General features: G+C 40.0%; 1 protein-coding gene across 1 annotated transcript in view; it reads left to right on the top strand.

Annotated features, from left to right (window-relative positions):
• Window positions 1-27,602, top strand: part of LOC122797888 (zinc finger protein 271-like) — a 181,818-nt gene that overhangs the window by 38,761 nt on the left and 115,455 nt on the right. The window contains exon 3 of the mRNA XM_044066406.1: window positions 20,134-20,256. Coding sequence (XP_043922341.1) covers window positions 20,134-20,256 — 123 coding nt within the window. The remainder of the gene's footprint in view (window positions 1-20,133; window positions 20,257-27,602) is intronic.

Here is a 27,602-nt window from a genome sequence, read left to right as displayed (position 1 = left end):
TTAACTACTTTCACACTGTGTGTTCTATCTGTGAGCCAGTTTGCAACCCACCTAGTGATATAGGGGTTGATGCCTAGCTTAGTGAGTTTTTCTATGATTCCTGAGTGGGGGTGGGAGGATGGCATAATGATTAATGTGTTTACCTTGTAGACACAAGGTACAGGGTTTGATTCTCACATGGGGTAACTGGCTAGGCTTAAAAATGGCCCACAAAGGTAGTTAGCCTAGTACTAACCTATGAACCTATGAATAATATCAAAGGCCTTGGCCAGATCAAGGTAGGCTGTATGAACCACCTTGTCTTCATCCACAGCTCTGGTGACTGACTCAAAGAAATCAACCAGGTTGAGCAGACATTACCTACCCTTCACAAAACCAAACTGTGTGGGATCCAGAGTCTGGCGATTCCCTATATCCCTGTTTATTAGGTCCATGATGATGCGTTCCATAACTTTGTATATCAGACTCATCAGACTAAGGGGGCGATAGTTCCCAGGGTCTGTAGTTGCTCCTCCTTTGTGAAGAGGAATGACTGCAGCAGTGCACCATTCGGTAGGGACAAAGCCGGAGGTGAGGCTGTGATTGAACAGGGCACACAGGTGAGGTGCCAGTTCACTCTGTAGTTCATGTGGAACACGGCCAGCGATATTGTCAGGTCCCATAGAAGCTGTATTATTGGCCTTGGACAGTGCTGTTTTAACCTGTGCAGCAGTAATACTGGGTGCCTGGCAATCTACTGATATTGTGATTGGTGTTTTTGGGGGGGAGGGGTAATGTTGGCACTAAATCTGTCGGCCAGTATATTGGCAATATCTGTTGGCTCGGTATAGGAGGTACTATTGTGCAGAGCAAGTCTGGGTATTGCCATGGAGATTCTTTACATAACTATAGCAGGCCTTGTGGTTGTCTTTACTATCTGCTGCAATTCTGTTTTCATAGCTAGCTTTAGAGAATTTGATGAGGGATCTCAACTTTTTGTTGAGGCTGATAAGGGAGTTTTTCCAGTCTTGTGACTTCACCTCGTACCGCATCAGTTTCCTCCTTCTGTTGTAGAATTTGTTTATGGCAGGGGAACACCAGATTGGCTTCCTTTTTTTTTTGGAGGAGAGTGTCTTAGTTCTATTGGGTATGACGAGATCCATGCATTTGCGTACGTGTTCATACAGTGCATTGGTGTATGATTTGGTGGTCATGCAACTATTCTCCATTTGCATGGGTGCCGTGAAGTTAGCCACCTCTGTTTTTAGGAGCCCAAAGTTAGCTTTGGAGAAGTTTTTCATGGTGGTTACTTTTGCAGGGGAGGAGAGGGATGTGTATTTCCAAGGTGATTAGTTTGTGGTCTGATCTAACTAGCGAGGAGTTGACTATTGGTGTAGAGCAATAATCACCCATTTTAGTAATAACCAGGTCAAGGATGTTGCTACCTTTAGTGGGGGGTAAGAACGAGCTGGTCCAGGACATTGGAATTAATGAATTCCAGGAAATGTTGGGCAAGTGCATTGGTATGGGCAAGTGCATTGGTACATGAGTAGCTTTCCCAGTTAATGGAGGGATAGTTGAAGTCACCCAGTATGAGAGTGTTAGGTTGGACCCTAATATTCTCCAGGGTGCTTAGGAACATGGAGTGTGAGTCTTGGGACATGGTTGGGGACCTATAGCGGGCTACAACTTGAATTGCTGTTTTACCCAATGTTAGCTGCACCTGAGGGATCTCTAATGCGTTATGTTGGGCTACCAGTCTGGAGGTGTGTGCATCCTTTATGAATATGGAAAAACCACCACCTTTGGAATGAGTTGTAGCCTGGTAGTGCAGGGGTGCTTTCTGCTGCCTTGAACCAGGGCTCTGTTACAGCACAAATGTCGATGTTCTCCATTTTAAGAAGTGCTTTGAGTGAGTGCATTTTGACATGTAGACCTATAGTGTTGAGTGGCATGACCCTCAGATTGCATTTGTTTGTCGCTGTTATAGTGGTAATTTGGACTTTGGAACACCGCTTAAAAAAGGCATTATAGGGGTGGCAAGAGCCTTGGCCAGTATCTGGAAGCCCAGGGGTGACAGATGCAGGCCATCTCTGGCAAAGCATCAAGGGTCTGTCAATCTTGTTATCCCAGGCAGACAGATACTGGATCCCCTTAGAATGACACAAGAAACTTGGCTAATTGTTGAAATCAATCATTTTCTGCTTTTGCTATATTGCCTCAAGATGCCCAAGTGCACAAGGTTAATAGGAGAAAGAACAGGGAACTGACCTTTAGACATGCCTGGAGGGGTGGGCATTAATAATAAGTACTGGAGCTATTTCCTTGTAGAACGTTTAGTGCTGGTAGCACTTTTGTATGCTACAATAATTGCTACAAGAAGTCAGGTAAAGTGCTAGACTAATAACCTAGTAAAAGTGCAGGAGAGGAGAGAACTAGCAGATCCAAGGGAAAAATTGAAGAGCAGACTTTGGCATCACTGAGAAGCTTACAAACAGTCCTGGATACAGCAAATCTGTATCTGGACTAGACAAGTTACAGGAAAGGTGGGAAAAGCTCAAACATGGGCTTTTAAACCAGAAAGTTGAAAGAGATGGAAAAACTGCCTAAACAGACTATAAATTACAATTTCTGGGCCAGAAACCACTCCCCTTGTGGAAGATAGGCTACCTAGTACTTACCACTCTCCCACTCACAAGCTAGAAGGCTTCACTCCAACACAGAAAGGCTTGGGGGGCTCAGAAGCTTACAAACAGTCCTGGCTACAGCAAATCTGTATCTGGACTAGACTAGTTACAGGAAAGGCAGGACACAGTTTTTTTTACAGAAAAGCAGCTAAAATCACTAAAAACAATTCAAGTGCACTGCAAGCTAGCATACTTGAGTGTGTAGCAATATTAAAGCAAATACAGTTTAAATAAATGCAATTTATTCAAACTGTATTCTGAACTGAATTCAATTATTGTTGTATTCAGCTCTGAACAGTTAAAAAGTGCCAAAAAATATACTTATCAACTGAAAAGCACACACAGAACACAAGGAGATTCTGACAGAGGTTTGTTTTTTATTTATTTTTTTTATAGTAAAGTGGAAAGGGAGAAATGAGGAACAGAAGATAGTTCAAGGTTAAGAACCTCATTCATTCATTTTATATTAAATGCTATAAAACCAGGAGCTATTCACTCTGTGAGCTGTAGTTTGTGTGATACGCGGTTTGATTCCCTCAGCACTCATTTGCCTTCTGCCTGACCTTGACCAGGTCACTTAACTTGATATTGCTCTCAGGTTGCCCCTGAAATGGGACTGTCATGATGTGAGGTATTGCCAGCTATGCCAGGAGAAGTAGGGCAGTAGATGTGTAACATATGCCAGCACAGCTAGCTGAAATTTTGTAAAGACTTACATGTCATTTGTATATCAAACTGATTTGTACAGATGCTTGTGTTGAAAATGTAAAAATATATTTGTAAAGTGATTTGTGTTAAAAAATGTACCAACAGAGGGTCCTGAATGTATTGCAATAGATTAAATGTATATGTTTTAACAGATGATACTGGAAGAGAACAGGTTAATTTCAATCCACCTGACTTTGAAAATGTTCTGAAATTAAATTTCTGGGCCTAGGCCATAAAGATTGCATTTTACAGTTCTCAACGCAGCCAGAGACATAAACTCTGTACTAGGAAGCTTTCAACATTGTCTTTGGGGTGAACTAATTGCTACTCTGGAGAGCTGGAGGTTTGATACTGTTTTATGACTTCCAGGAGCTGCAGCAAATCTTAAGCAAGACTGTGTCTGTGTGTATTATTGACACATATGTGCTAAATCCTGACAGCTTCTAGCCAAGGAGGGTAGCATGGGAATGAAGTCATATGACCAGATGTATGTGATGTCATTCTGTAATCCATCACTAAAAATTATATTTTAATACTAGGTGAGACTGAAGTCTCATTGCAGTCTGTTCTAGGAACCTGACAAAGAAGGACCCTCACCTACTTCTTCTTGTCTTGCTGTAATAAGTGACCAGGGAATAGTAATTCTTTAGATCAGTCAGGAAAATATAGTGAGAATAGTTAAGTACTGTTTTTCTGTATCTGTGTGAATCTATTCATCTGTGTTATTTTTATATTTCCTGTGATTGAAACTTTGGTGTTTATTGTAAATAGATATTCCATATTTTCACATTCTTTTATTCTTTATTATTAAATATATTTAAACTTTTCATTGTGGCTGGTCCTTTAGAGAATATTTTAACATTTGAGAATACTTGTATATATTTGGTGACAGCTGTGGCCACTCCTCAAAGCCTTGTTGTTGATCTACCTACCATTTGTATTAATATTAATTTCACTCAGTATGATTGAGTACCCTTGCAAAAGCCTTAGATTAGCTGGTTTTGGAGTGTCTGGTAGTGGTGTAACTGCCTTATAGTCTTGGCAGAAGGGGACATAGCTAGTAAATCTGTGCCAGCCTTTCTCAGAGGTGTGTGTGTGTGTGTGTGTGTGTGTGTGTGTGTGTGTGTGTGTGTGTGTGTGTGTGTGTGTGTGTGTGTCAGAAAATCAGAGTGTATGTGTCTGCTGTTTGGAGCAGAGATACAAAGCATTGGTTTCACAGAGAGGATGCTGGAGAACTTGCCTTGGACACTCTGCTGAGGTCTCACCTCCAAAGCTGTGACAGTGGGGAGTCTTACTGGGGACCTGGAGGGAGATAGAGAAATCCAGACCCCAGATTGATTGTGTCCCCTGTGTGCTCTTAAGGGAAATTGTGCTTGATACACAGAGCTGCATCTGGAAATACTGTGTGTGTCCATTTGTGTTCTATGTGAATGTCCCTCTAGAGTGCCAATGGTGAGGATTCAGGCTCCTTGATTACTGGCCCAGAGTGGGGATGTCATAGGGACACCTTGTCCAATGGACTACGTGGTTAACAAATGGGTAATTATTATTATTTGTTCACATTTAACTATTATAGTTATGATTTCTTAATCCACGGTGGTGGTGCTGTGGTAGCGTTGTCACCTCACAGTAAGATGCTGTCCGGTTCGATTCTCAGCTAGAGCGTCTTCTGCGTGGAGACATGCGTGAATGGGCGTACCTTCGTTGAAAGTTGTGCGTCAGGGCTGGCAACTCAGCATGTAAAAATCAACTGCCAATCATTAGCGGACCGGAGTTCCGCTGTGGCGACCCCTAACCGGGAAAAGCCAAAAGACACGAGTTATGATTTCTTAAAATAATTAAACATTATTTATTTATTTATTTGATATAATGTAATATAATTATTTTTTATATTAGCTAGTATAAACCTCAAACTATTTTAGAACCCCTTCTCTCTTGTACCTTGGACTAAAATGGAGGATCCACAATCTAGTCCTGTCTCTGTTACCAACCTCATAACTCAGGCAGTGTAGTAATCGACTGATGGTCACAAATATAAATTATTGCATTAGGTCGACACTGCCTATTTGTGAAAGATTCAAGTACTTAACTAAACTGAAGGCCACTGTATCACAGTCTAACACAACCTGTGAACAACACACAGTAACACAGAATTCTACATGAACTTACTCTAATTTATCAGATGCAGTAAAAAAATCCTGCCCAAGTGTCCATGGCCCATTCAGAAATGGATGCTTCATAAACAAAGCACTATAATACATATTGGTATGACAGCTAAGAATCACCAGATTATCCCAAATCTAGTCCATCAGTACATTTGTCAGACACAAATAAAAATGCACTAGTAATTGGTGATCCCGTAGTCAGGCACACTGATTCTGCTGTCACGAGGCTGGATAAAAGCAGGCTGACAGTGAGTTGTCTTTCAGTAGCTAAGATAGCTGACATTTCAAGGGCTCTCAAGGACACCAAACCAGCCAGATATGATTATGACATGATAGTGGTCTGTGTGGATGTAAACAACCTGAAGAGAAAACCCTTGAAGGCTCTCCACAGAGACGTGACAGAGCTCTACATCCATGTCACAAATGCAGGAAAGTCCTTGATATTGAGCAGCATCCTTTCTTCACTCACAAAGTTACAGAGAAAGTGTAAAAGCAACTACAACTGTAAAAACAAATAAAAAGACCACTTCTAATAAACTAAAACTAATAATAGTAAGTGCTTTCATCTTCACAAACATATTTATATGAAAAATTATTTTAAACCATTAATTTATACTCTAAAAGACCATACTTAAATAACAAATGATGTCATTATATATCAGTTCATGCCTTTTTACAGCAGTCCAGATAAGTTGAGATAGAATGGAAGATAGTGAAACAGGTTAACAGCTTCAAGTATCTGGGAGGAGCAGCTGAGGAGAAGGGAAGTCTGAATGAGGAGGTCAAAACTAGAACTGAAGGGGCTGCAGCTAAATGACACAGATCGTTGGGGGTAGCGTGTGACAGAAAAATACCAAAGAAGCTGAAAATATTGTGCTGTGATCACTATTACTGTATGGTACAGAAGCTTGGGCAGTAAAGGCTGAGCAACTGAGAAAATTAAAGATGATGGAGATCAAGTTCCTGATTGGATGCACACTGTGGAACAGATGAAGAAATGAAAACATTAGAGCAGAAGACAAAGTAGGTTCAGTTGCCGAGAATGTGAAATAGAATGGATTACAGTGGTTTAGCACATGTGTGCAGGAAAGCAGAAGACAGTCTAGTGAAGATGATTTGGGACAGGCAGGAAGAAAGCAAGAAGAAACAAAAGGCATTTAGGAAAGGGATGGATAGCTGGATGGCTGGGGATGGATAGCTGGATGGCTGGTCCGAAGGAAAGAAGACCTGTGAAAGTCAAGTATGGCTGTTGAAGAAGGTAGGAGAATGGCATTGAATCACGAAAGATGGCAATAGGTCATGCAATACCTGACCCTGTGTAGAAAAATGAAGAATAGGGGTTGATGATGAAGAGGATTTCTGGCCATACTTGGCCATCATGGACCTACCTGGTGTTCTGTAGCCAATAGATGATGCTCTGTTGTTCTTCTTGCTATGGTGAGCTTCCTCATAGGTTCATACTTGACAAATCGATTCAGTAAACCATTAAAACTTAGCCTCTGAAATTTTTACATAGAAGTTTCTTTACTCCTTATAAAATTGTCATTATTTCTAAGTGTAATGAAACAAAATGGTGGAGGTGTGATGAAATTTTAAAGACTAATTGGGTTCATATGATAATTGAGTGCAAGGTTGTTTTACAATTTTGGAATGATTTTAAAATTATGTAAAGGCTTTGTGGTCGTATAATTGTCACATCTCTGATTCCCTGTTGTCATTTAATGTTCATATACCAAATGTAATCCCAAAATATCAACTACCACTCCTTTTGTCACTTTTGGCCATTGCTAGACAAATAATCACAATGAATTGGAAGAACAAACAAGATTTATCATTCAATTATTTTATTAGTCTAGCTAAGTGTGTGTAAAAAGAAATGTAAACTATTCTAAGTAGAACATCTAATATAACTCATAAAAGAATAACTTGGCAGAAATTGCAAGATTTGTTGGAGAAATATTAATGGTATTTATACTTCATATTTAATTTTGTCATGGATGACTGTATATAGTTTCTTATTATTGGGTTCCTATTACGTAGTCGAATTTTTACAAGTTCGAACCACATATGGTCGAGACCATATGTTCGAATTTGTAAAAGTTCAAGCGTGTGAATGGAAATCTCCATAAGTGGAGGTTTCCAATCACTTCAATGTGGTGCAATCTCGGAGTTGGTATATTTAAGTAGTGGGGGGTGTGGAGGGTGCAGGGGGGCTTTCCCCCTGCATACAACAATTTCTTTTTTTTTTTCCATTGTATTTTTATTTTTTTATCAGTAGTCAAAGTTCTGTAACTTCTAACTTAATGGTTAGGCGTTCAGAGTTACGGTACTTTGACTTTTATCTGATATAGACCCCTTATTATTGATTGTATTGTTGTTTTCCATATTTTGATTATCTTGATTGTTAATGGTGGTTGTAAAATCAAATAAAAAGCTGTTTAAAAAAAAACTTAGCCCCTCTAAGTCTAATGTTTTAGCACCCTTCATCAAGAAGAACCAAAGGTTGCAGCTCAGAGCTTAATGTTTAGATCACCATCCACTCACAAAGAAAAGTTTCGGAGAGTAAAGGATGCACTTTGAAGGAGTGGGAGCTTATTCCATAGGTAAAGGAATCCTTTGAGGGAGATCTCTATATTGCCAAACAGTTCTGTTAATATTTTGAAGTACAGTTAGGTCCTTGGAGCAGATGTTGGTGGTTTTACCAGTTTTTTTGGGCAGGTAGTCAGCCAAGCAGGATAGGCCTTTTCATTGCAAACTCATAGATTCTTACTGGACTGATGGCCTGTGTGTCTGTGTGCTTAGCCATGCACCCTAGAGTGCTTACTGGGTGGATTTGCTACCCTACTCGATGAGAGCCATGCTGCTTATCCCAGGAGTAAATTTGTTGTTACACATTTAGTCGTGATTAGGTAGAAAATGTTGCAGTCTTTCTAGTTAGGTGTGGTGTTTTGGAGTGGTACATTCCAAACAGTGCACTGTTGACTGGGGAATTAAGGGGGCATTATTACATCCTTAGATGTGGAAGATATACCTTTGGTAATTCATTGGGCAAGGTATGATTTCCTAACTGCAACTGATACCTGGTGATTGAAGGATACATTATTATCTATGAAAGTGCTCATCTTAAATAGGGATCCATTATTGTAGGATAGACTTGTTTCCCAAATGCAGTTATGCTGCATTTTTTTACTTTAAGTGTAAGGCAATGATCTGTATATCAAGTCTTGGTTCTTGCAATCCCCACTTAGAGGATGTGAATATCTTCTGGAGGTTTTCAGTAACAGAACCCAGCTTGGTCATCTGAAGACTTGGTTTATCGTAGACCTTTGACCTCAAATTTCTCATCGGAGGTTTGGGTGCAGAAGAGGAGGGGAGAGGGACTGAGGACAAAGCCCGGAGGGAGACCACTAGTGACAAGCCTTTCAGTTAAGATGGTCCAATCAGCCCTTACTGGGTGAGTTCCATCAGAGATCCAATGTGCAACCCAGTATGAGATATAGGGATTTAACACTGGACTAGTGGGCTTGTCAGCAGTGCCAGCAGGGTGGAATCTATACCAAAGGCTTTGTTAAGGTCCAGGTAAGAGTATAAACAGAATTACCTGTTTTACTGGCATTAGTTATTTTTCTCACAATCACTCTCGTCAGTTTCCTAAACCCCCTCTTAGTTTGCTTTCACAAACACCATCTGAAAGAAAGGATTTTGCCAAAGTTGTGGGCTTGAAAAAAATAGAAACAAAGTTACTGAAAAGTGTGTGGAATGATCATAATTTTTCATCAGCAATAAGACAAAACAGAGCATCATGTAATGAAGCTGTGATGTGGAGGGAGTTATTGTATCCAGCCTGTGTGTGGGTGAACCTTCCTGGGAGAGCTGTCACAGTTTGTATGCTGCTCCAGAGGAAGAGACAAGGCTCCAATCGTTGTTTTACAAGGTTATCGAGGGATCATCGTAGATGGGAAGTATTACAGAGGCAACTTTTCAACAACTTTAGAGCAACCGAGAACAAACACATGGACAAAAAGAAGAATGTTAGACAGGCAGAAAGCAACTAAAACGGTAAATCAGAAAAAAGTACTATGAACAGGTTGTAGTCAAGGCTGCAAGATTTTGTCAGACAAGTTAAGATGTTAGCTGTATTACTTCCTTTTGCAATGTTGAACACCTCAGATATAGTGATTTATCTGACCTGAATGTAATAGTAATTTTTGTTTTATAAAAGCTCTGAGATTGACTTTAAAAAGGGGACTCATTGGTTTCAATGTAAGTATAATTTTCCTTTATTCAAGGAGTTGTGCATGTTTTTGGAGAACAGCTTACCAAATATTAACCTTAGGATGAATAATGTTGCTTCTGTTTTAAGACACAATAGTCTAAGAAAATCTTTGTGTTTACAGTTCTGATAACAGTTAAGATAACACAATAGTGTAAGATAGCCTTTGTGTTTACAGTTCTGATAGTTAAGATAACACAATAGTCTAAGATAGTCTTTGTGTCTTCACTTCTGATAACAGATAAGATAACACAATAGTCTAAGAAAGTCTTTGTGTCTACAGTTGTGGTAACAGTTAAGATAACACAATAGTCTAAGATAGTCTTTGTGTCTACAGTTATAATAACACAATAGTCTAAGATAGCCTTTGTGTTTACAGTTCTGATAGTTAAGATAACACAATAGTCTAAGAAAGTCTTTGTGTCTACAGTTGTGATAACAGTTAAGATAACACAATAGTCTAAGATAGTCTTTGTGTCTACAGTTATAATAACACAATAGTCTAAGATAGCCTTTGTGTTTACAGTTCTGATAGTTAAGATAACACAATAGTCTAAGATAGTCTTTGTGTCTACAGTTGTGATAACAGTTAAGATAACACAATAGTCTAGGATAGTCTTTGTGTCTACAGTTATGATAACACAATAGTCTAAGATAGCCTTTGTGTTTACAGTTCTGATAAAAGATAGCACAATAGTCTAAGATAGCCTTTGTGTCTACAGTTCTGATAACAGATCAGATAACACAATAGTCTAAGATAGCCTTTGTGTTTACAGTTCTGATAACAGATCAGATAACACAATAGTCTAAGAAAGTCTTTGTGTCTACAGTTCTGATAACAGATCAGATAACACAATAGTCTAAGATAGTCTTTGTGTCTACAGTTCTGATAACAGATCAGATAACACAATAGTCTAAGATAGTCTTTGTGTCTACAGTTCTGATAACTGTTAAGATAACACAATAGTCTAAGATAGTATATGTGTCTACAGTTATAATAACACAATAGTCTAAGATAGCCTTTGTGTTTACAGTTCTGATAGTTAAGATAACACAATAGTCTAAGATAGTCTTTGTGTCTACAGTTATGATAACACAATAGTCTAAGATAGCCTTTGTGTTTACAGTTCTGATAACAGTTAAGATATCACAATAGTCTAAGATAGTCTTCGTGTCTACAGTTCTGATAACAGATCAGATAACACAATAGTCTAAGATAGCCTTTGTGTTTACAGTTCTGATAACAGTTAAGATAACACAGTAGTCTAAGATAGTCTTTGTGTCTACAGTTCTGATAACAGATAAGATAACACAATAGTCTAAGATAGTCTTTGTGTCTACAGTTCTGATAACAGATCAGATAACACAATAGTCTAAGATAGCCTTTGTGTTTACAGTTCTGATAACAGTTAAGATAACACAGTAGTTTAAGATAGACTTCGTGTCTACAGTTCTGATAACAGATAAGATAACACAGTAGTCTAAGATAGTCTTTGTGTCTACAGTTCTGATAACAGTTAAGATGAGCATCCTGTAATAAATCAGTTGCTATTTCTACCTGTCTGTCTATTTAAGCAGAGAAATTTCTTGGCTCAGTGATCCCGGGAAAGATTAAAGGAACACTGTAGTACTGGATTTAAAATAAGCTGCAAAAGTTGGTCAGAAGTAAAAAAAAATGTTTATCAAGGAATAGCCTCTTACTTTGTAGCTATGACAGAGGATTAACAAGTAAAAATAATGGCTCTGTCATTTTTGAAGGGAAAAAATTGGACTACACTGTAACCAGTTATGAGGGCCTTGGCATTCAATTCAAAGGTTGAGAGATTTTGAAAGCTAGATGCAGGTATGATAGTAATTTGATGAAGGGGGTGCTGTGAAGTGGGTGAATGATGCTCTGAGATATCACAACAGGCGTCTCTTGGCTACAGCTAGGATTTTTGCATATGTTCATCCAGAATCTCTGTTCTTTTAGACAGAGTAATTCTTAATTAGAAATATATTAAGAAAATTGTTAAATACTGTATTGCAATTATAATATGAACAAATTATTGCTAATGTTGTTCTAGTTTATTTATGAATTCTTATTAAGTTTTACATAGTTTAAGAAGCAAAGAATACCTTTCACAATGTTGATGCATAAGAAACTGATAAACTACTAGTTTTAAAGTTAGTACCTTACTGTAACTTGTAGAAGCAATGGTTTATGACTAATGCCACAGAGGAAGGTTGTTTGTTGTTATATCTTTCGGCTTTTCCCGGTTAGGGGATGCCACAGCGGAACTCCGGTCCGCTAATGATTGGTAGTTGATTTTTACGTGCCAAGTTACCAGCCCTGACGTACAACCTTCAATGCCACAGAGGAAGGTACTACAATGATAATAAGGAGTTTGTAATCGCATCTTGGAATGTTAATCGTTCTAGTCCTTTAAAAAACGCCAAAGGCCTTTGTGAGCACTTGGAAAATTATGCCTCTATTTGCGATATTGCAAGAAACAAATTTGAATGGCACTGAGCATTTTAAATTAGACAATATTGGTTGTAGATTATAAGGTTTATATTATATAGTAAAACCTTAAATGACTGGATAGTTAACATAAAAACAAGCAAAATTCACTATAAAACATTAAGTCGATGAAGGAACAAAGCGACCAGACAAAATGGGAGGTCAAAGGGGTGCAAGGAAATTAATATGGCCTTTATGCTACTGAGAGTTGTTGTGTCTTTCGGCTTTTAGGGGTCGCCACAGCGGAACTCCGGTCCGCTAATGATTGGCAGTAGATTTTTATGTGCCGAGTTGCCAGCCCTGACGCACAACCTTCAACGAAGGTACGCCTATGCATGTCTCCACACAGAAGACGCTCTAGCTGAGAATCGAACAGGACAACGTCTAACTGTGAGGCGACAACGCTACCGCATACTGAGAGTACACAGAGATAATGAAAAGTAGATTTGTATTAGTATGAAGGAAGCTTTATGCATGAGGTATTTAACAAACTATAGCTAGAACATTAAAAGAGTGAGCTACAGCACAGGTAGGAATATTATTATAATGATTCAGTGCCAGTTAAGGTAGTAAGTAGCCTTTTCAGAAGTTTTCTGTTACGTAGAAGCACTAGAAAGGTGTGTGATCTTTTTCCCTTCTATTCGCTATTTATCTGTAACCCGTAGTAAGTAGGTTTAAGGCAAATATAAATAAGGAGTTACAAGCTGCAGGCATATACTCACAAGCTGACAATAAATGCAGATGATTTGCTTCTTTATCTAACAGATCCGGAAAGGGATTTGGAAGTAATATTTCAGGAGCTTTGTCTATATAGAAGAATTCCTTCATATAAATCCATAAAGATTAATGGTTTGCTTGGTGCTAGGTTGTGTAAACAGTACCTGTTTCTGAGTTACTTTGCTCAGTTAGTTTTCTTAGGACAACTCGCACACTTGAAAGGTTATTATTTTTAACAATAAGAAGTATTCTTAGTGAAATAAAAGACCTATATGGGAAAAGGAGGAATCTGTTTTCTAGGTATTACACAGATAATTTGTGGCAGTCCATACAAAAGTGTACACTGGTCCTAGAGCTCACAGCATACCTTTTGTTGGCATGATTCATTTTAAATGTTGATTGCAAATGTATTTTGTTCTGTTGTTAGCATTATCTACCGCTCAGAGTCTGCTTGTCCATCCCACAGATGAGTTTATTTAGTAAACCAAGAAAAAGCACTTTAAAATTTATTTGATTAGAACAAAAAAACTCATGTGACCTGGAACATTATAACTTTGTCAACAGCAGCAGGAGTGTTGGAGGGCTCTGACTTTGAGACGTATTGCAAGGCATAAAATGATACTGGGTATATTAGACCCAAACCAGTGAAACCACCACTTTAAAAGGAAAGATATCCTAATGCAGGTATTGGGAGTAATTGGATGGATGTGCAATTTATTAAGGGACAAAAGGATGGACAGAAAAAAAGGCAGTTAAGACTTTGGTGGTTAAGATAATAAAGTTGATTAAAAAAAACTTGTTGAAAGAGACAAACACATTAACTTGACTGAATGAGTTGGATCCAGTAAAAATGTTGAATGGGGGCTACAAGCAAACACATTTCCAGACGTCTGACAGTTTGTAGGGGATTACTGAACTGGGATTAGTTAGTGATAGCAGGAAAAGCAATCCTTTAGTTGCAGTAAATGACTAGTTGTGTACACTGTGGTATGGAGAGAGGGAATTGTGCAGTAAATTTATAGATAAGCTGAAGGCTTTAACATTAATTACAGTCTACAGGGATGAATGGTTAAATAGGTGTGTTGGTGCATAGAACATAGGAAGGAACATCTGGGTAAAAGGGGAGTCATAAACACTATATAAAATGTTACATGAAGATGGTGGCAGGGAGCAAATAGGCTTAGAATTCATTTGGAAGAAATAATTAGGTACTACAGGTACAAAGGTGGATTAGTAATAGGAATGGGCAATTCTGTTCCACAGACATAAAATAAAAGTGAGGAAATTTAGATTGTTTGCATAGAACTGCCTCTTTAAATACCTCTACAGCCCCGCTAGACTCTCTAGAATGTATCTAAATGTTACAGCTGTTTGTTGGAATCATGATACTGATTTAATATGACTTATTTGGCAATTTTCTAGATTATAACAATTTAATGCAGGATTACAGATCATATGTTGCGTTATTTGGGTTGGAAAACTGTTAGGAACATTCTCTCTAGGTGATTAGTGAAAGGGGAAAGGACCTTTTGGGTGTGTTTTTTCTGTTAGTGAAGAAAGCTGGCACCAGGATGTGGAAAAGAAAGAAATCCCCAAATGTAAGAAAAAGTCAAGCAAATTGTAATGAAGTAAAAGAAATGGAACTGTTGTTGTTAAATGTTAAGACACAGGAAAAAAATAGTGGAATGGATGCCTTGGATATTGCATGTAGAAGCAACATTGGAGTCATGATTAATAATTTTTAAGATTATATTTTACAGTGTGTGCTTTTCCCCTTGTATTTACTTATTTTAAAGTTGTGATGCAATGCAAAATCTCTGTTGCAAGTAGTTATAGTCTGTAAGAAGTTGCAGTGTTCCTAAAACTGGTGTTTATTTATGATGTATGCTGTTATTTGAGTAACTAAAACATGTGTTTTAGTGTTGTTAATTGACTGCATTGGTAAAATTATTAATGTTAAAAAAGCTGCATGGGTTTAGTTTATTGTGATTAATGAGATTGTAATTCAGTTGTATTAAAGTAGTTGTTCTCACCATCTGGAGACTTTGTGGGGACTTTGTAGTTGGCATTGGGATGTATTTAGTGTGATTAAGATGTACAGGAGTTCCAAGCTTGTGTTATGAGAGATTTGGTAAGAGGTAATGGCAGAGTAGATAACTAGGCATACTATACTGAACAAGTGATACCACTCCCTCCAAACTAGGCTATGGTGCCTATCACTACACTGAAACTTTGTTTCAGTAACTACACATGGATGTACATGTGTATGTGTGGGCATGAGTCTCAGGAAAGCCTCATGATTAGGCATTTCTTTATGCAAACTCCCTAACACTGAGCAATGCTGGATTGGTATTTGATAGGTTGGAATAATCAAGAGATGGTACTTGCGTAAAAAAGGAATTATGTGGACAGAAATAACTCTTAGCTTATATGCCAAAGCCCTGCAGAGAGAGGTGCAGGCCACCTTGTTGAGACAGGCTGGTCAACACATGCTGGCACATATTCGATCCCCCTGGAATGACACCAGTTAATTATCTAAGTGTTGAAGTCAGTTATATTGGTTTGGAATTGTGGCATCATTCTGAGAGATGGCAAGATGCAAGGCAGGTATATTTCTTATTGTGGACACATGCATGGAGAGCTCAACCATGTCTGTATACATCTCTAATAGGTTGGAATGTCTGATATCATTTATTCTGCTTTGGGCATACTCATATTTGTGGTGGTGGTGATGGTGATAGTGACCAAAGATTCTCATCACATCACAATTTGCTCAACCAGGCAAGTGGACCATTGTAGAGTCTGAATGGAGTCTCCTATTACTAAAACATTCCATTATGTGATCACAGCATTTGGAGATATTACTGCTGTGAACTTGGAGCCACAGCAATTTCTTTTTGGTATGAGTGAAGGTACAAATGAGGGTGTATTTGTGCATATGGTACTGTTTGGCTAAGTTTTGTCTAAACAATGTCTAAGAGGCTTCAAATTTCAGCATAAGTGATTGTAATGCTGGGTAGGTATGATATGGTGGTAAGCTGCTTAGTGATGTAAGTGGTGTGTGGGATGCTAGCCTGTGGTAAGCAGCTTAGTGATGTAAGTGGTGTGTGGGATGCTAGCCTGTGGTAAGCAGCTTAGTGATGTAAGTGGTGTGTGGGATGCTAGCTGTGGTAAGCAGCTTAGTGATGTAAGTGGTGTGTGGGATGCTAGCTGTGGTAAGCAGCTTAGTGATGTAAGTGGTGTGTGGGATGCTAGCCTGTGGTAAGCAGCTTAGTGTGGGATGCTAGCCTGTGGTAAGCAGCTTAGTGATGTAAGTGGTGTGTGTGGGATGCTAGCCTGTGGTAAGTAGCTTAGTGATGTAAGTGGTGTGTGGGATGCTAGCCTGTGGTAATTAGCTTAGTGATGTAAGTGGTGTGTGGGATGCTAGCCTGTGGTAAGCAGCTTAGTGATGTAAGTGGTGTGTGGGATGCTAGCCTGTGGTAAGCTGCTTAATGATGTACGTGGTGTGTGGGATGCTAGCCTGTGGTAAGCAGCTTAGTGATGTATGGGGTGTGTGGTATGCTAGCCTGTGATAAGCAGCTTAGTGACATAAGTGGTGTGTGGGATGCTAGCCTGTGGTAAGCAGCTTAGTGATGTAAGTGGTGTGTGGGATGCTAGCCTGTGGTAAGCAGCTTAGTGATGTAAGTGGTGTGTGGGATGCTAGCTGTGGTAAGCAGCTTAGTGATGTACGTGGTGTGTGGGATGCTAGCCTGTGGAAAGCAGCTTAGTGATGTAAGTGGTGTGTGTGGGATGCTAGCCTGTGGTAAGTAGCTTAGTGATATAAGTGGTATGTGGGATGCTAGCCTGTGGTAAGCAGGTTAGTAATGTAAGTGGTGTGTAGGATGCTAGCCTGTGGTAAGCTGCTTAGTGATGTAAGTGGTGCATAGGATGCTAGCCTGTGGTAAGCTGCTTAGTGATGTAAGTGGTGTGTGGGATGCTAGCCTGTGGTAAGCAGCTTAGTGATGTAAGTGGTGTGTGGGATGCTAGCAGTGGTAAGCAGCTTAGTGATGTAAGTGTTGTGTGGGATGCTAGCCTATGGTAAGCAGCTTAGTGATGTAAGTGGTGTGTGGGATGCTAGCCTGTGGTAAGCTGCTTAATGATGTACGTGGTGTGTGGGATGCTAGCCTGTGGTAAGCTGCTTAGTGATGTACGTGGTGTGTGGGATGCTAGCCTGTGGTAAGCAGCTTAGTGATGTAAGTGGTGTGTGGGATGCTAGCCTGTGGTAAGCTGCTTAGTGATGTAAGTGGTGTGTAGGATGCTAGCCTGTGGTAAGCAGTTTAGTGATGTAAGTGGTGTGTGGGATGCCAGCCTGTGGTAAGCAGCTTAGTGATGTAAGTGGTGTGTGGGATGCCAGCCTGTGGTAAGCAGCTTAGTGATGTAAGTGGTGTGTGGGATGCTAGCCTGTGGTATGCAGCTTAGTGATGTAAGTGGTGTGTGGGATGCTAGCCTGTGGTAAGCAGCTTAGTGATGTAAGTGGTATGTGGGATGCTAGCCTGTGGTAAGCTGCTTAGTGATGTAAGTGGTGTGTGGGATGCTAGCCTGTGGTAAGCAGCTTAGTGATGTAAGTGGTGTGTGGGATGCTAGCCTGTGGTAAGCAGCTTAGTGGTGTAAGTGGTGTGTGGGATGCTAGCCTGTGGTAAGCTGCTTAGTGATGTAAGTAGTGTGTGGGATGCTAGCCTGTGGTAAGCAGCTAAGTGATGTAAGTGGTGTGTGGGATGCTAGCCTGTGGTAAGCAGCTTAGTGATGTAAGTGGTATGTGGGATGCTAGCCTGTGGTAAGCTGCTTAGTGATGTATGCGGTGTGTGGAATGCTAGCCTGTGGTAAGCTGCTTAGTGATGTGTGCAATGTGTGGGATGTCAGCCTGTGGTAAGCTGCTTGCTGACATATGCAGTATGCGGGATGCTAGCCTGTGGTAAGATGCTTACAGATGTATGTGGTGTGGGATACTAGCTAGTGGTGAGATGCTTACTAATGTATGTGGTATGTGGGATGCTAGCCTGTGGTGAGCTGTGTACTTAGGATGCTAGCCCCCAAAATGAGTAAGTATAGGCATTTCTCACAAGTTTTCTCATAACTTAAAGACCTGCTTAACTAAGGAATAAAAGTGAGAATGCTTCACAGTATAGGATAATGGTTAAGGTGTTTATCTCACAGATACAAAGTACAGGGTTTGGTTCTCACCGTAGAAAGAAAATTAGCTAGGCTTAAAATAGGCCACCTAGCCTAGTACTTACCTAGGAGCCTGTAAGTCCTTACAGCACAAGATAGACCACTTTCGTTGGAGGTTAGGAGTTGTTATAATGGTTAAGATGTTTACTTTACAGACACGAGGTTTAATTTTCACCTCTGAAAGTGAAATTGACTAGACTTAAAATGGCATACAAGGACAGCTAGCTTTAGCTCCTTCTAAACACTAAAGCATTCAGTTTAATACATTGTAATAATGTGTATATGTATAGAAATATGTAAATATATAACAATTTAGACAAAGTAGGCCAATGATTATCTCGCATATTATAGATTCATAGATTGTCCTGTTCAATTCTCAGCTAGAGCGTCTTCTGTGTGGAGACATGCGTGAATGGGTGTACCTTCGTTGAAGGTTGTGCGTCAGGGCCGGCAACTCGGCACGTAAGAATCTACTGCCAATCATTAGCAGACCGAAGTTCTGCTGTGGTGACCCCTAAATGGGAAAAGCCGAAAGACACAATAGCAACAACAACATAGATTGTTACTAGGCTAATGACCCAGGAGGCCTTTCTAAGCATAGCCAAGTTTTCCCAAAAGATTGACTTCCTGTATCCAAATAGAACACTGAGGGCCAGGCATTTATAAGTTACCTCTCTCCATAAGGGATATGCATGCCAGGCGTGGTGCAAATTTCCTATTACCCATCCACTGGGCTAGGTTGCTCATAGGTTGGGTAATAGATGAACTCAGCTCCATGTGGATGAGCAGGCTGTTTCATAGGAGGAGGCAGTCTGTGGGACACATGTCTCTCCAGCATTTTCTGTTTAAGTCTTAGACAAAATTTGGGTCCTTAGACCTTGTATTTCTGGTACTGTTTAACTTATGAGTATGCAGGAGATATATAAGAGTGGGGTTTGTGGATGCCTTGTAAGCCAGGTATATATCACCCCTCAGCAATCTATAGGACACTGAGTAAGGGAAAGGGTTTTAAGGCTCTGGAGAAGGCAAGTTTGTTACGTCTTGTATTCTTTTTTGTAAGGAAGTTGTAAGGTCACTCTAGTTGTTTCATATGTCTGGTCCAGTACATACAGAAGGGAATATTGTACTCTATGATTAGTCTGATAAGGGCATAAAACAGTGGGAAAAAGCACTGTAATGTCGGCAGTCAGTACACCTGGTGTGGGAACAGAACCCATAACCTTTTGCATCAGAAACAAGTGTGCTACTCGTTGCGCCAGTGACATAACATTATTTATTAATAATGAACATTACAGCAAACACACTATTAACATACGACCTATTGATCTAATTTTGTTTTAATACCTGTCGCCTCACAGTTAGATGTTGCCCGTTCGAGTCTCACTTAGAGCGTCTTCTGTGTGGCGACATGCGTGAACGGCGTTCCTTCATTGAAGGTTGTGCGTTAGGCCCGGCAAGCCAGCACGTAAAACTCAACTGCCAATCATTAGCGGACCGGAGTTCCGCTGTTGCGACCCCTAACCGGGAAAAGCCGAAAGACACAAACAAACAAACAAACCTTTATTGAATCATCGTTATTCTAATATCTGCGCTACTGCCTTTACACTATTTTGGTGGAGCATTTCATTATACTATTCTACACATTCTCTATTTTGTTTTACTTTGCATTGTTTACTTGCAACTATGTTTTTATTGACTGTACTACAGTTTTAACTAAATATTTTTAGCACATCAGAATTTTTTCTGCACTAAATATAATTGCTGTATACGTGCTGTCTGTATTTCTTTTGCACAGTATAGCATACAAATCAGATATTTCACTTTTTACATTAAGCATTTCAGATTTAACTGTACAGTGCAAATAACAAGCAAACCAATTCTTTGTGTTTTCAGGTGCCAGAAGGATTTGAAGATGTTGCTGTTGCATTTTCAAGAGAGGAGTGGGACCTACTGAGTGACCAGGAGAAAGAGCTACACAGGGAGGTGATGGTACAGAACTACGAGAACATGATTTCTGTAGGTAAGGGAATTGTAGAGGCTTTGTCATTATCTGAGGTTATATTTACTTTTATAGTCCTGAAAATGCTGTTATGTGTAAAGAAAATGTAAAGCAGGTCAGAGATTCTGTCACACTTTTGTTCCCTTCTCAAAAGTGCAGCAAACTACACTGATCTTAAGCCATTTGTTTGTATCTATTTATCCAGCCTTTAACTGTGAAACTATGGCAAACCACTTTGCAGCTAAGCAATAGGCTATAATGTTTTGTTAAAATACTGAACTAACCTGATTAGTGATGGCCCACAGATATTCTTAATTCTTCATGTTAAAAGAAATAAAAGTTGTGTTTACCATAATGAAACCTTCATGTTGTCTCCCCCCATCCGGTTCAATCTACGTGTCATCAGATTTGATTCTGATCTGAATCCATGCCATTTTAGAGTCTTACATCTGGGAACTTTGCCTCCTGTACCAATAGAACCCTGCCCCCCCTTCTCTTTTCAGATCACATTTACCCCACACCATGCTGTCAACAAATTGTCCAGTCTGTATGACATATTAACAAGAAGAAAGCAGGAACAAGGGAAATATACAAGGACCCTTGCAGGGTGGCTCATATAGCCTGGCTGCCAGACCAGTAAGGAGCCCTTAGCTAACCAGTCTGACAATTTGGAAGGGGGAATGGAGGGAGAGATGGTTGAATTGCTTGGAAGAAGGCAACACGAATCTATCATTCTGTTAAGTACGTAACTTTCATGTGCGATGATATCTTTTCCATCAGGCTTCAATATGTGGAGCAGAGTCTCCAGCTAGAAATAACCCCTGGGAGTCCCTAAGAGAATATTTCCACAAAATGGTGCCACCAAATGAAGGTCTTGATCTGGACTGAACATCAGTTTGTAATGTGAGACAAAGATATGAGCAGCAGACCAGGTGTCTGCAGCACATGTATCATCAGCAGAAGCCTGCGAGAAAAAGGCAGTCGAAGTAGCTACTGCTCTAGTCAAATCACATCTTGGCTTTGTAAGTAAGGACATTCCCCTCAAAGAATCCACAAAGGAGATATAGTTGGAGAGCCATTTGGTTGGGGTCATTTTGGACATAGGCTTCTATGAGTCTCAACTTAAAAAAAGGAAAGAAAAAGTTGGTCAAATTTTCTAAAACTTTTAACTGTATACAAATTAAAATCTGAGTTGTCTATGCAATCTGAACAATGTCACAAATACTCTTTCTTGTTACTGAAATTTGGAAAAAAGACTGGTACATGAATCAGTTAGTTCAAAGTAGACTCCAAGGTGAACTTGGCCCTATTAAAATTAAGTAAGGAGGAACAGAACATGGTGCTTGCAGCTCAGATACACTTCTGGCAGATGTAACAGCCACAATAAAAAGGGTTTATTGACAACAACTTTAGAGATACCATAGCTGAAGGTTCAAAAGGAGGACCATCAAATTGGAAATGGCAGCCAGTTGCACCTTAATTGAAGAATATCTCAAACCAGAATGAAAAAGACCAGCCAAAAGTCTATGATATCATCCAAATGGACCAAAAATGGATCTAGACCTTTGGAAGGGTCCTGAATGGAGAAATGTTTCCACTTATTAGCATATATTTTCCTACTGGAGGGTGTCTGGGAAGAAGAAAGAATCACTCTGCCGGGAAGCTTGGGATTCCTGTCCATCACTGGAATTGGAGAAACTATGCGTTAAGTTGAGGTAGCAAAGACTGGGCAGAGGGATTCCTGCTGGATGGGAGATCATATCTGGGAATGGATTCAGCACCCAGGAAGAGTGACATAGGTGAAACCAGAGAAGGGGAAACCACAGTTGTTGAAGCCAGAATGGAGCACTGAGGCTCTACAATGAGCTGCCTTCTGAAGAAACCTGATTATCAAGGGCATTCAAGGATAGATGTACAGGAGATATAAAGGCCAGGACTATAGTAAAGCCATCCCTGGGTGACTGTCCCTCAGGATGGATCAGGGCAAGAAAACTGCTGCACTTTGTGTTGCATGGGGTGGCAAAAAGATTGCACCAGGGTGTGCCCGAGCAGCTGAAAATATGAGCTGCTACCTTTGGGTTCAGTGACCATTCATGAGGCTAGAAAATGTTCATGCACAAACTGTCCCCTAGAATGTTAGATTTCCATGAGATGTGCATTGCAGTCAAAAACCACTGAGAGGACATTGCCCATTGCCAAGCCTTCATGGTCTCTCAAGATGGAGGTAAGAGAGTGTTCCCCTGGTTTGTTCAGGTACCAAACCACAGACATGTTATCTGAGTGGCTATCACTCCCTTGGGGAGAAGACCTGCTTTGCTAGAAGGACCACTCTCATCTCCCAAGATGCTGATGTGAAGTTTGACTTTGATGCTCAACCAGGTCCCTTGACCTTTTTCCATTCCAAATGTCTCCCCTACCCCAGAAGGGAAGTGTCGATAGTGACTGTGGCATGGGGATGGGGAAGAATGAAAGGTCGCCCTGTACCGACTAATGGTGGCTCTAACCACCACTGAATGTGAATGTGAAGATGGCAAATTATCATCAGGGAAATTGGAAGATCCATGAGATGTGTGAGATAAGACTGCTGAGCTGCTAGAGTTCACTGAAATGCCCTCATATGAAGGAACTAGACAGACAGACAGAAAGACAGATGTTGCTATATGCCAAGGAGCCATCAAACCACATCCGCTGGAGGTTTGGGGACCTGAATAATGTTGGAAGCCTCCATGCGAAAAAAAAGTAATCTTGGGTAACAAGAGATTGGCTGTCTGAGAGACCACATCCAAATGGCAATGTATAAATTCCAACACTTGTACTGATTCCAGGCTGGGCTTTTATTGCGTCACTATAATGCCCAAGGACATACACAAAACTGGAGTAAGGAACCACAAGCCTTGATAAGAGATGCTTTCAATGAAGCAGTGAGGAACAAAGCATCCAAGTTCAGAAACGTCTGGAATCCCTGTAGCCTGGGCCAGGTTGCCACTGCCACCATCCATTTGGTGAACACCCAAGTAGCTGTGGTGAGACCAGCAGAGCTTGGAACTGGTAATGATTGGCCCCAGCTGAAGGTTCAGGAAATCTCCTGGAAAGGCTTGCTACCTTTATGTGATGGTAGGCATCTTTGAGATGTATCGAGCACTTCCAGTTGTCCTTCCTCAGAAGAGATGGAATGGACTGCAGTGTGACCATCCAGAGATTGATCTGCTTTCCAAAGCATTTCAATTTGCTGATACCCAGAACTAGTCTAAGTTCTTTGCTCTTTTTTGGAACCAAAAAATAATCTGGAATTGACCCAGAGTCCTTGCTAGTCTGGTTGTACCTCTTGAATGAATCCGTTGGCTAGCACCTGTTAGATTTTGACTGCTGATTCCCTTCTCTTATGAGTTGGCATATCTGGAAAACATTTCTGAGCATCCTTTGGACTATATAAACAAGGGATTGTTTAGTTTCATAGTTTTATAGGTAAGTACTAGGCTAGCTACTTTTGCAGGCTATTTTAAGATTAGCCAGTTTCCTTTCAAAGGTGAGAATCAAACAATGTACCTTGTTTCTGTCAGGTAAACACTTTAACCATTATGCCAACCGCCAATTGATCATGACTGTCAACACCAATGCATCTGAGCTGCTGGCCTCTATGAGTGTCCTTGAAAGGCTGCCGTGCTTTACAAAAACAAAAAAGGGAGATGCTTGCCCCCTTTCTCATTCCTGGACTAGGATCATTTAGGGCTAGCAGAGCCTACTCCTTTGGTAGATAGTTAGGACTGAGCAGGATAGAAAGCCTAAAATCATCTTGACCTTTGGGCCAAAAAGGGAAGAACTGTTGAATGGAACACTGATGAAGGATGCATTAAAGCTGTCTACAACACTGCACAGTTACATTCAGGCATATCTGAGCATGGCAATGCTGGGGCCTGCTGCGTGAGTCATTCCATCGACTGCATTGGACAGCAGCTTCAAAGACACATTCTTGATAGACTGTATCATTCACAACTGAGGCTCTAGAGATTTTTGAGCCTCTGGGGACTGCTGAGTCTACACCACATTCAGCACTTTGGACACTAGGTCTCCTTAAAGTCTTGTCAAATGAGCAAGGTAGTTCAGTGCACGCAACACTAAGGTCACTAAACTGTATGTGTACTTTCACAATTGGTCTAGAGCCCAAGACTTCCTGTTGGGAAGGTGTACCAACAAACTTTCTTCTGAGTTATCCTTTTTTGTGGCAGCTGCTACTGTGATAGAATCAACTGCAGGACCCTTACTCCATTGGAATCTTTTCATAGTTGAGATCAAATTCTTATTTGTTTTTTTATGGATTGGTTCCACCACATGAGGTTACCTCCACCTCCAAGCACTCAAAGACACCAGATCAATAAGGCCATTTAGAGGAGGGACTACCCAGGATATGGATGGGCCCTTGACAAAGACCTCCAAAAACACAGATTTCTCTGGGGAAGGGGCTTCTGAGATCTGCCCCCCATGCCGTTTCAACAACTCCATAAGATGGCCAAAAGAGGTGTCATCACAGAGGGATTTGGGAGAACCATACTGTTCATTGTGTTCATTGTACTAGGTGAGGGATTCATAAGGGGGAGTCTTTGTGCTTCTTCTTACATCTACTCTTATTATGCCCCCTGACTGGAGAGTCTACAGGAGACCCAGAAGAAACAGGGGGCCCTGGATGAGGTCTACTTCACGATGTCGAAAGCTAACAATATTGAAGCTGATATTGTCGGCACCACAACATAGAAAGCACAGAACATTGTGCAGGTAAACGGAAATCTCCGTAGGGGGGGATTTCTGTTTACCTCAATGTAGTGCAGTCTCAGAGTTGGAATATTTAAGTAGGGGGTGTGGGGGGGTGCTGTGGGGCTTGAACCCTGCCTACGCTAGTTAGTTTTTATGTTTGTTTGTTTTTTTTTTAAACGTTATTCGATGTTTTACTACATCTAGTAAAATGACATCGACTACATCGACACTAGAGGTCGACCTTTAGTGATTTGATGTAGTAAGATTTCAATAACATGATATAGATGCCCCTGGATGCGCGCATCCTCAAGCCCAGAAGTGAGCAAGGGCTAGAAATCTAAAGTCACTGCTGACAATCCCTTGTTTGAGAAGGACATCCTTTCCACAGAGTCAAAAGCCAATGCCAAAGGCAGATGACCGAACCAGGCACTCCTTGGATTTGAGAGCCTGAATGAAACAGCGGTATCTGGTGCCAATCAGACTTGCTCTGATGCTGAGATTGCAGCCAGACTGTTGAGTGCTGATGCTCCCAGGGGCAGGAATGATTCTAAAATCCAGAGGGTCGACCAAGGCCTCAAACTACCCCCCCCCAGAGCGATCCTGGATATTGCCAGAATACTGGCACTTGAAGTGGCCAGGGAGTTGAAACTGACAGGGAAGTGGCAATACAGCACAACCCTGTAAACCCAGAGCAGAAGGAACTGGAGAGGAAAAAAATATTCAGAACCAAAACCTCAGGCAGTAGAGATGAGGAGGCTGCAAGGTTCCTTCACTGAATCTGAGTCTGCAAAAAGGGCTGCATCAACCTGTCCAAGTCCAATGGCTTCATGCTTCCAACTGACCTGACCTGATGGATCAGGTAGAAGATGCCAGCAATGGTGGTTTGGAAGACCTCCTTCTGTAGGTAGGATATAAACCAGGGAAGCTTGGATCAAGGGCTAGGAGGGGGAAGATTCTGGAGAGAATTCTGATTGGGTAACTGGCAGAAAATGTTGTATGTAACCTACCCATTGAAGCAGAAGAGTCCGTAGCTAAGGGGAGACTGAAAATACAGAGGGAAGGAGACTTGGGCCTCTCCAACATTTGCAGTCCAGATGATTTGAGGCAGAATATGCTGAACTGGACCTGTTGGAATCTGAGCCAGAGGTGCCAAAGTCTGGTGAACCTTCAGCTCCATCTGATAATCGGCCAATGAGGTGGACTGTTTGTGGTCCCCCTGAACCTTGGATCAAGACTTCAGGTCCTTGTTCAGGATTGCTCTCCATCCATCTTCTCAGGTCTGTTACTGAGAGAAAGGGAAAAAGAAGAAACTGCAGATAGTGGAAGCATCCATTTTAGAACCAACTTGGTCCAACGCTGGTTGAGCTCTCAGGTCCCAAATGTAGCACAAGCTGAATGATTAGATTCAAGGTGGACAGTGTCCAAAGAATAGATGCAACAAACATGAACATCTGGATGGTGCAGTGGTGCAGCGGTAGCATTGTCTTTCACAGTAAGAGGTTCTCCAGTTCGATTCTTGGCTGGAGTGCCTTCAGTGCGTAGTCTGCATGTCCTCCCTGTGTTTGTGTAGATTTTCTCCGGGTACACCAGTTTCCTCCCACATTGGAAAGACATATGTCTAGAGTGTTTCTCCCTGGTCCTCTGCTGAAAATTGGCTTTGTTCCAAGTTGGACTTTCCCAGTAAACAAATGTTGAATAAAATAAATCGGGCAACTTGTGCTCATAAGACACAAACTTCTTAAATCCTTTCACTTTCTGTGTCTCTGCCAACAAAAAAAAAAAGGCAGCACAAACAAATATGGATCTAACTACAATAACAGGTTAAACATAACTACCTAAATACCTAACACCATATAACAAGACATCCACTGAAGAGTTAAAGTAATTAGCAATCCACAAAATTAGATATGTTTTTAAACAAGGTTGGTTTCTCTGAGTTAAACTGTAAGCATGGCCTAAGCTGTTAAGGGTTAAGAGCAAGACAAAGAATCATCTTGGACTATCCCCATTTGAAATTGTATCCCTGAGATAGCTATTTGCCCTTTGCCATAGTTTAGCTTCAGAGTGGTTTGCCACTATTTCATAGTCACTGCAGTGTAATTGGAGGTAATTGGGTAACTTATTATTATTATTATTATTATTATTATATTGTTATTATATCATTATGATTCTATTATTATTATTATTATTATTATATTGTTATTATATCATTATGATTCTATTATTATTATTATTATTATTATTATTATTATTATTATTATTATATTGTTATTATATCATTATGATTCTATTATTATTATTATTATTATTATTATTATTATTATTATTATTATTATTATTATTACTATTATTATTATTATTATATTATTATTATTATTATTATTAGTATTATTAGTATCATTAGTATTATTATTATTATTATTATTATATTGTTATTATATCATTATGATTCTATTATTATTATTACTATTATTATTATTATTATTATTATTATTATTATTATTATTATTATTATTATTATTATTATTATTATTATTATATTATTATATCATTATGATTCTATTATTATTATTATTATTATTATTATTATTATTATTATATCATTATGATTCTA

This window comes from Protopterus annectens, chromosome 3.part1 (assembly GCF_019279795.1).
Source record: "Protopterus annectens isolate FY-2018-M chromosome 3.part1, PAN1.0, whole genome shotgun sequence".
Classification (NCBI taxonomy): domain Eukaryota; kingdom Metazoa; phylum Chordata; order Ceratodontiformes; family Protopteridae; genus Protopterus; species Protopterus annectens.
The sequence above is the reverse complement of the archived record's forward strand: the minus strand, read 5'-3'. Positions and strand labels throughout refer to the sequence as shown.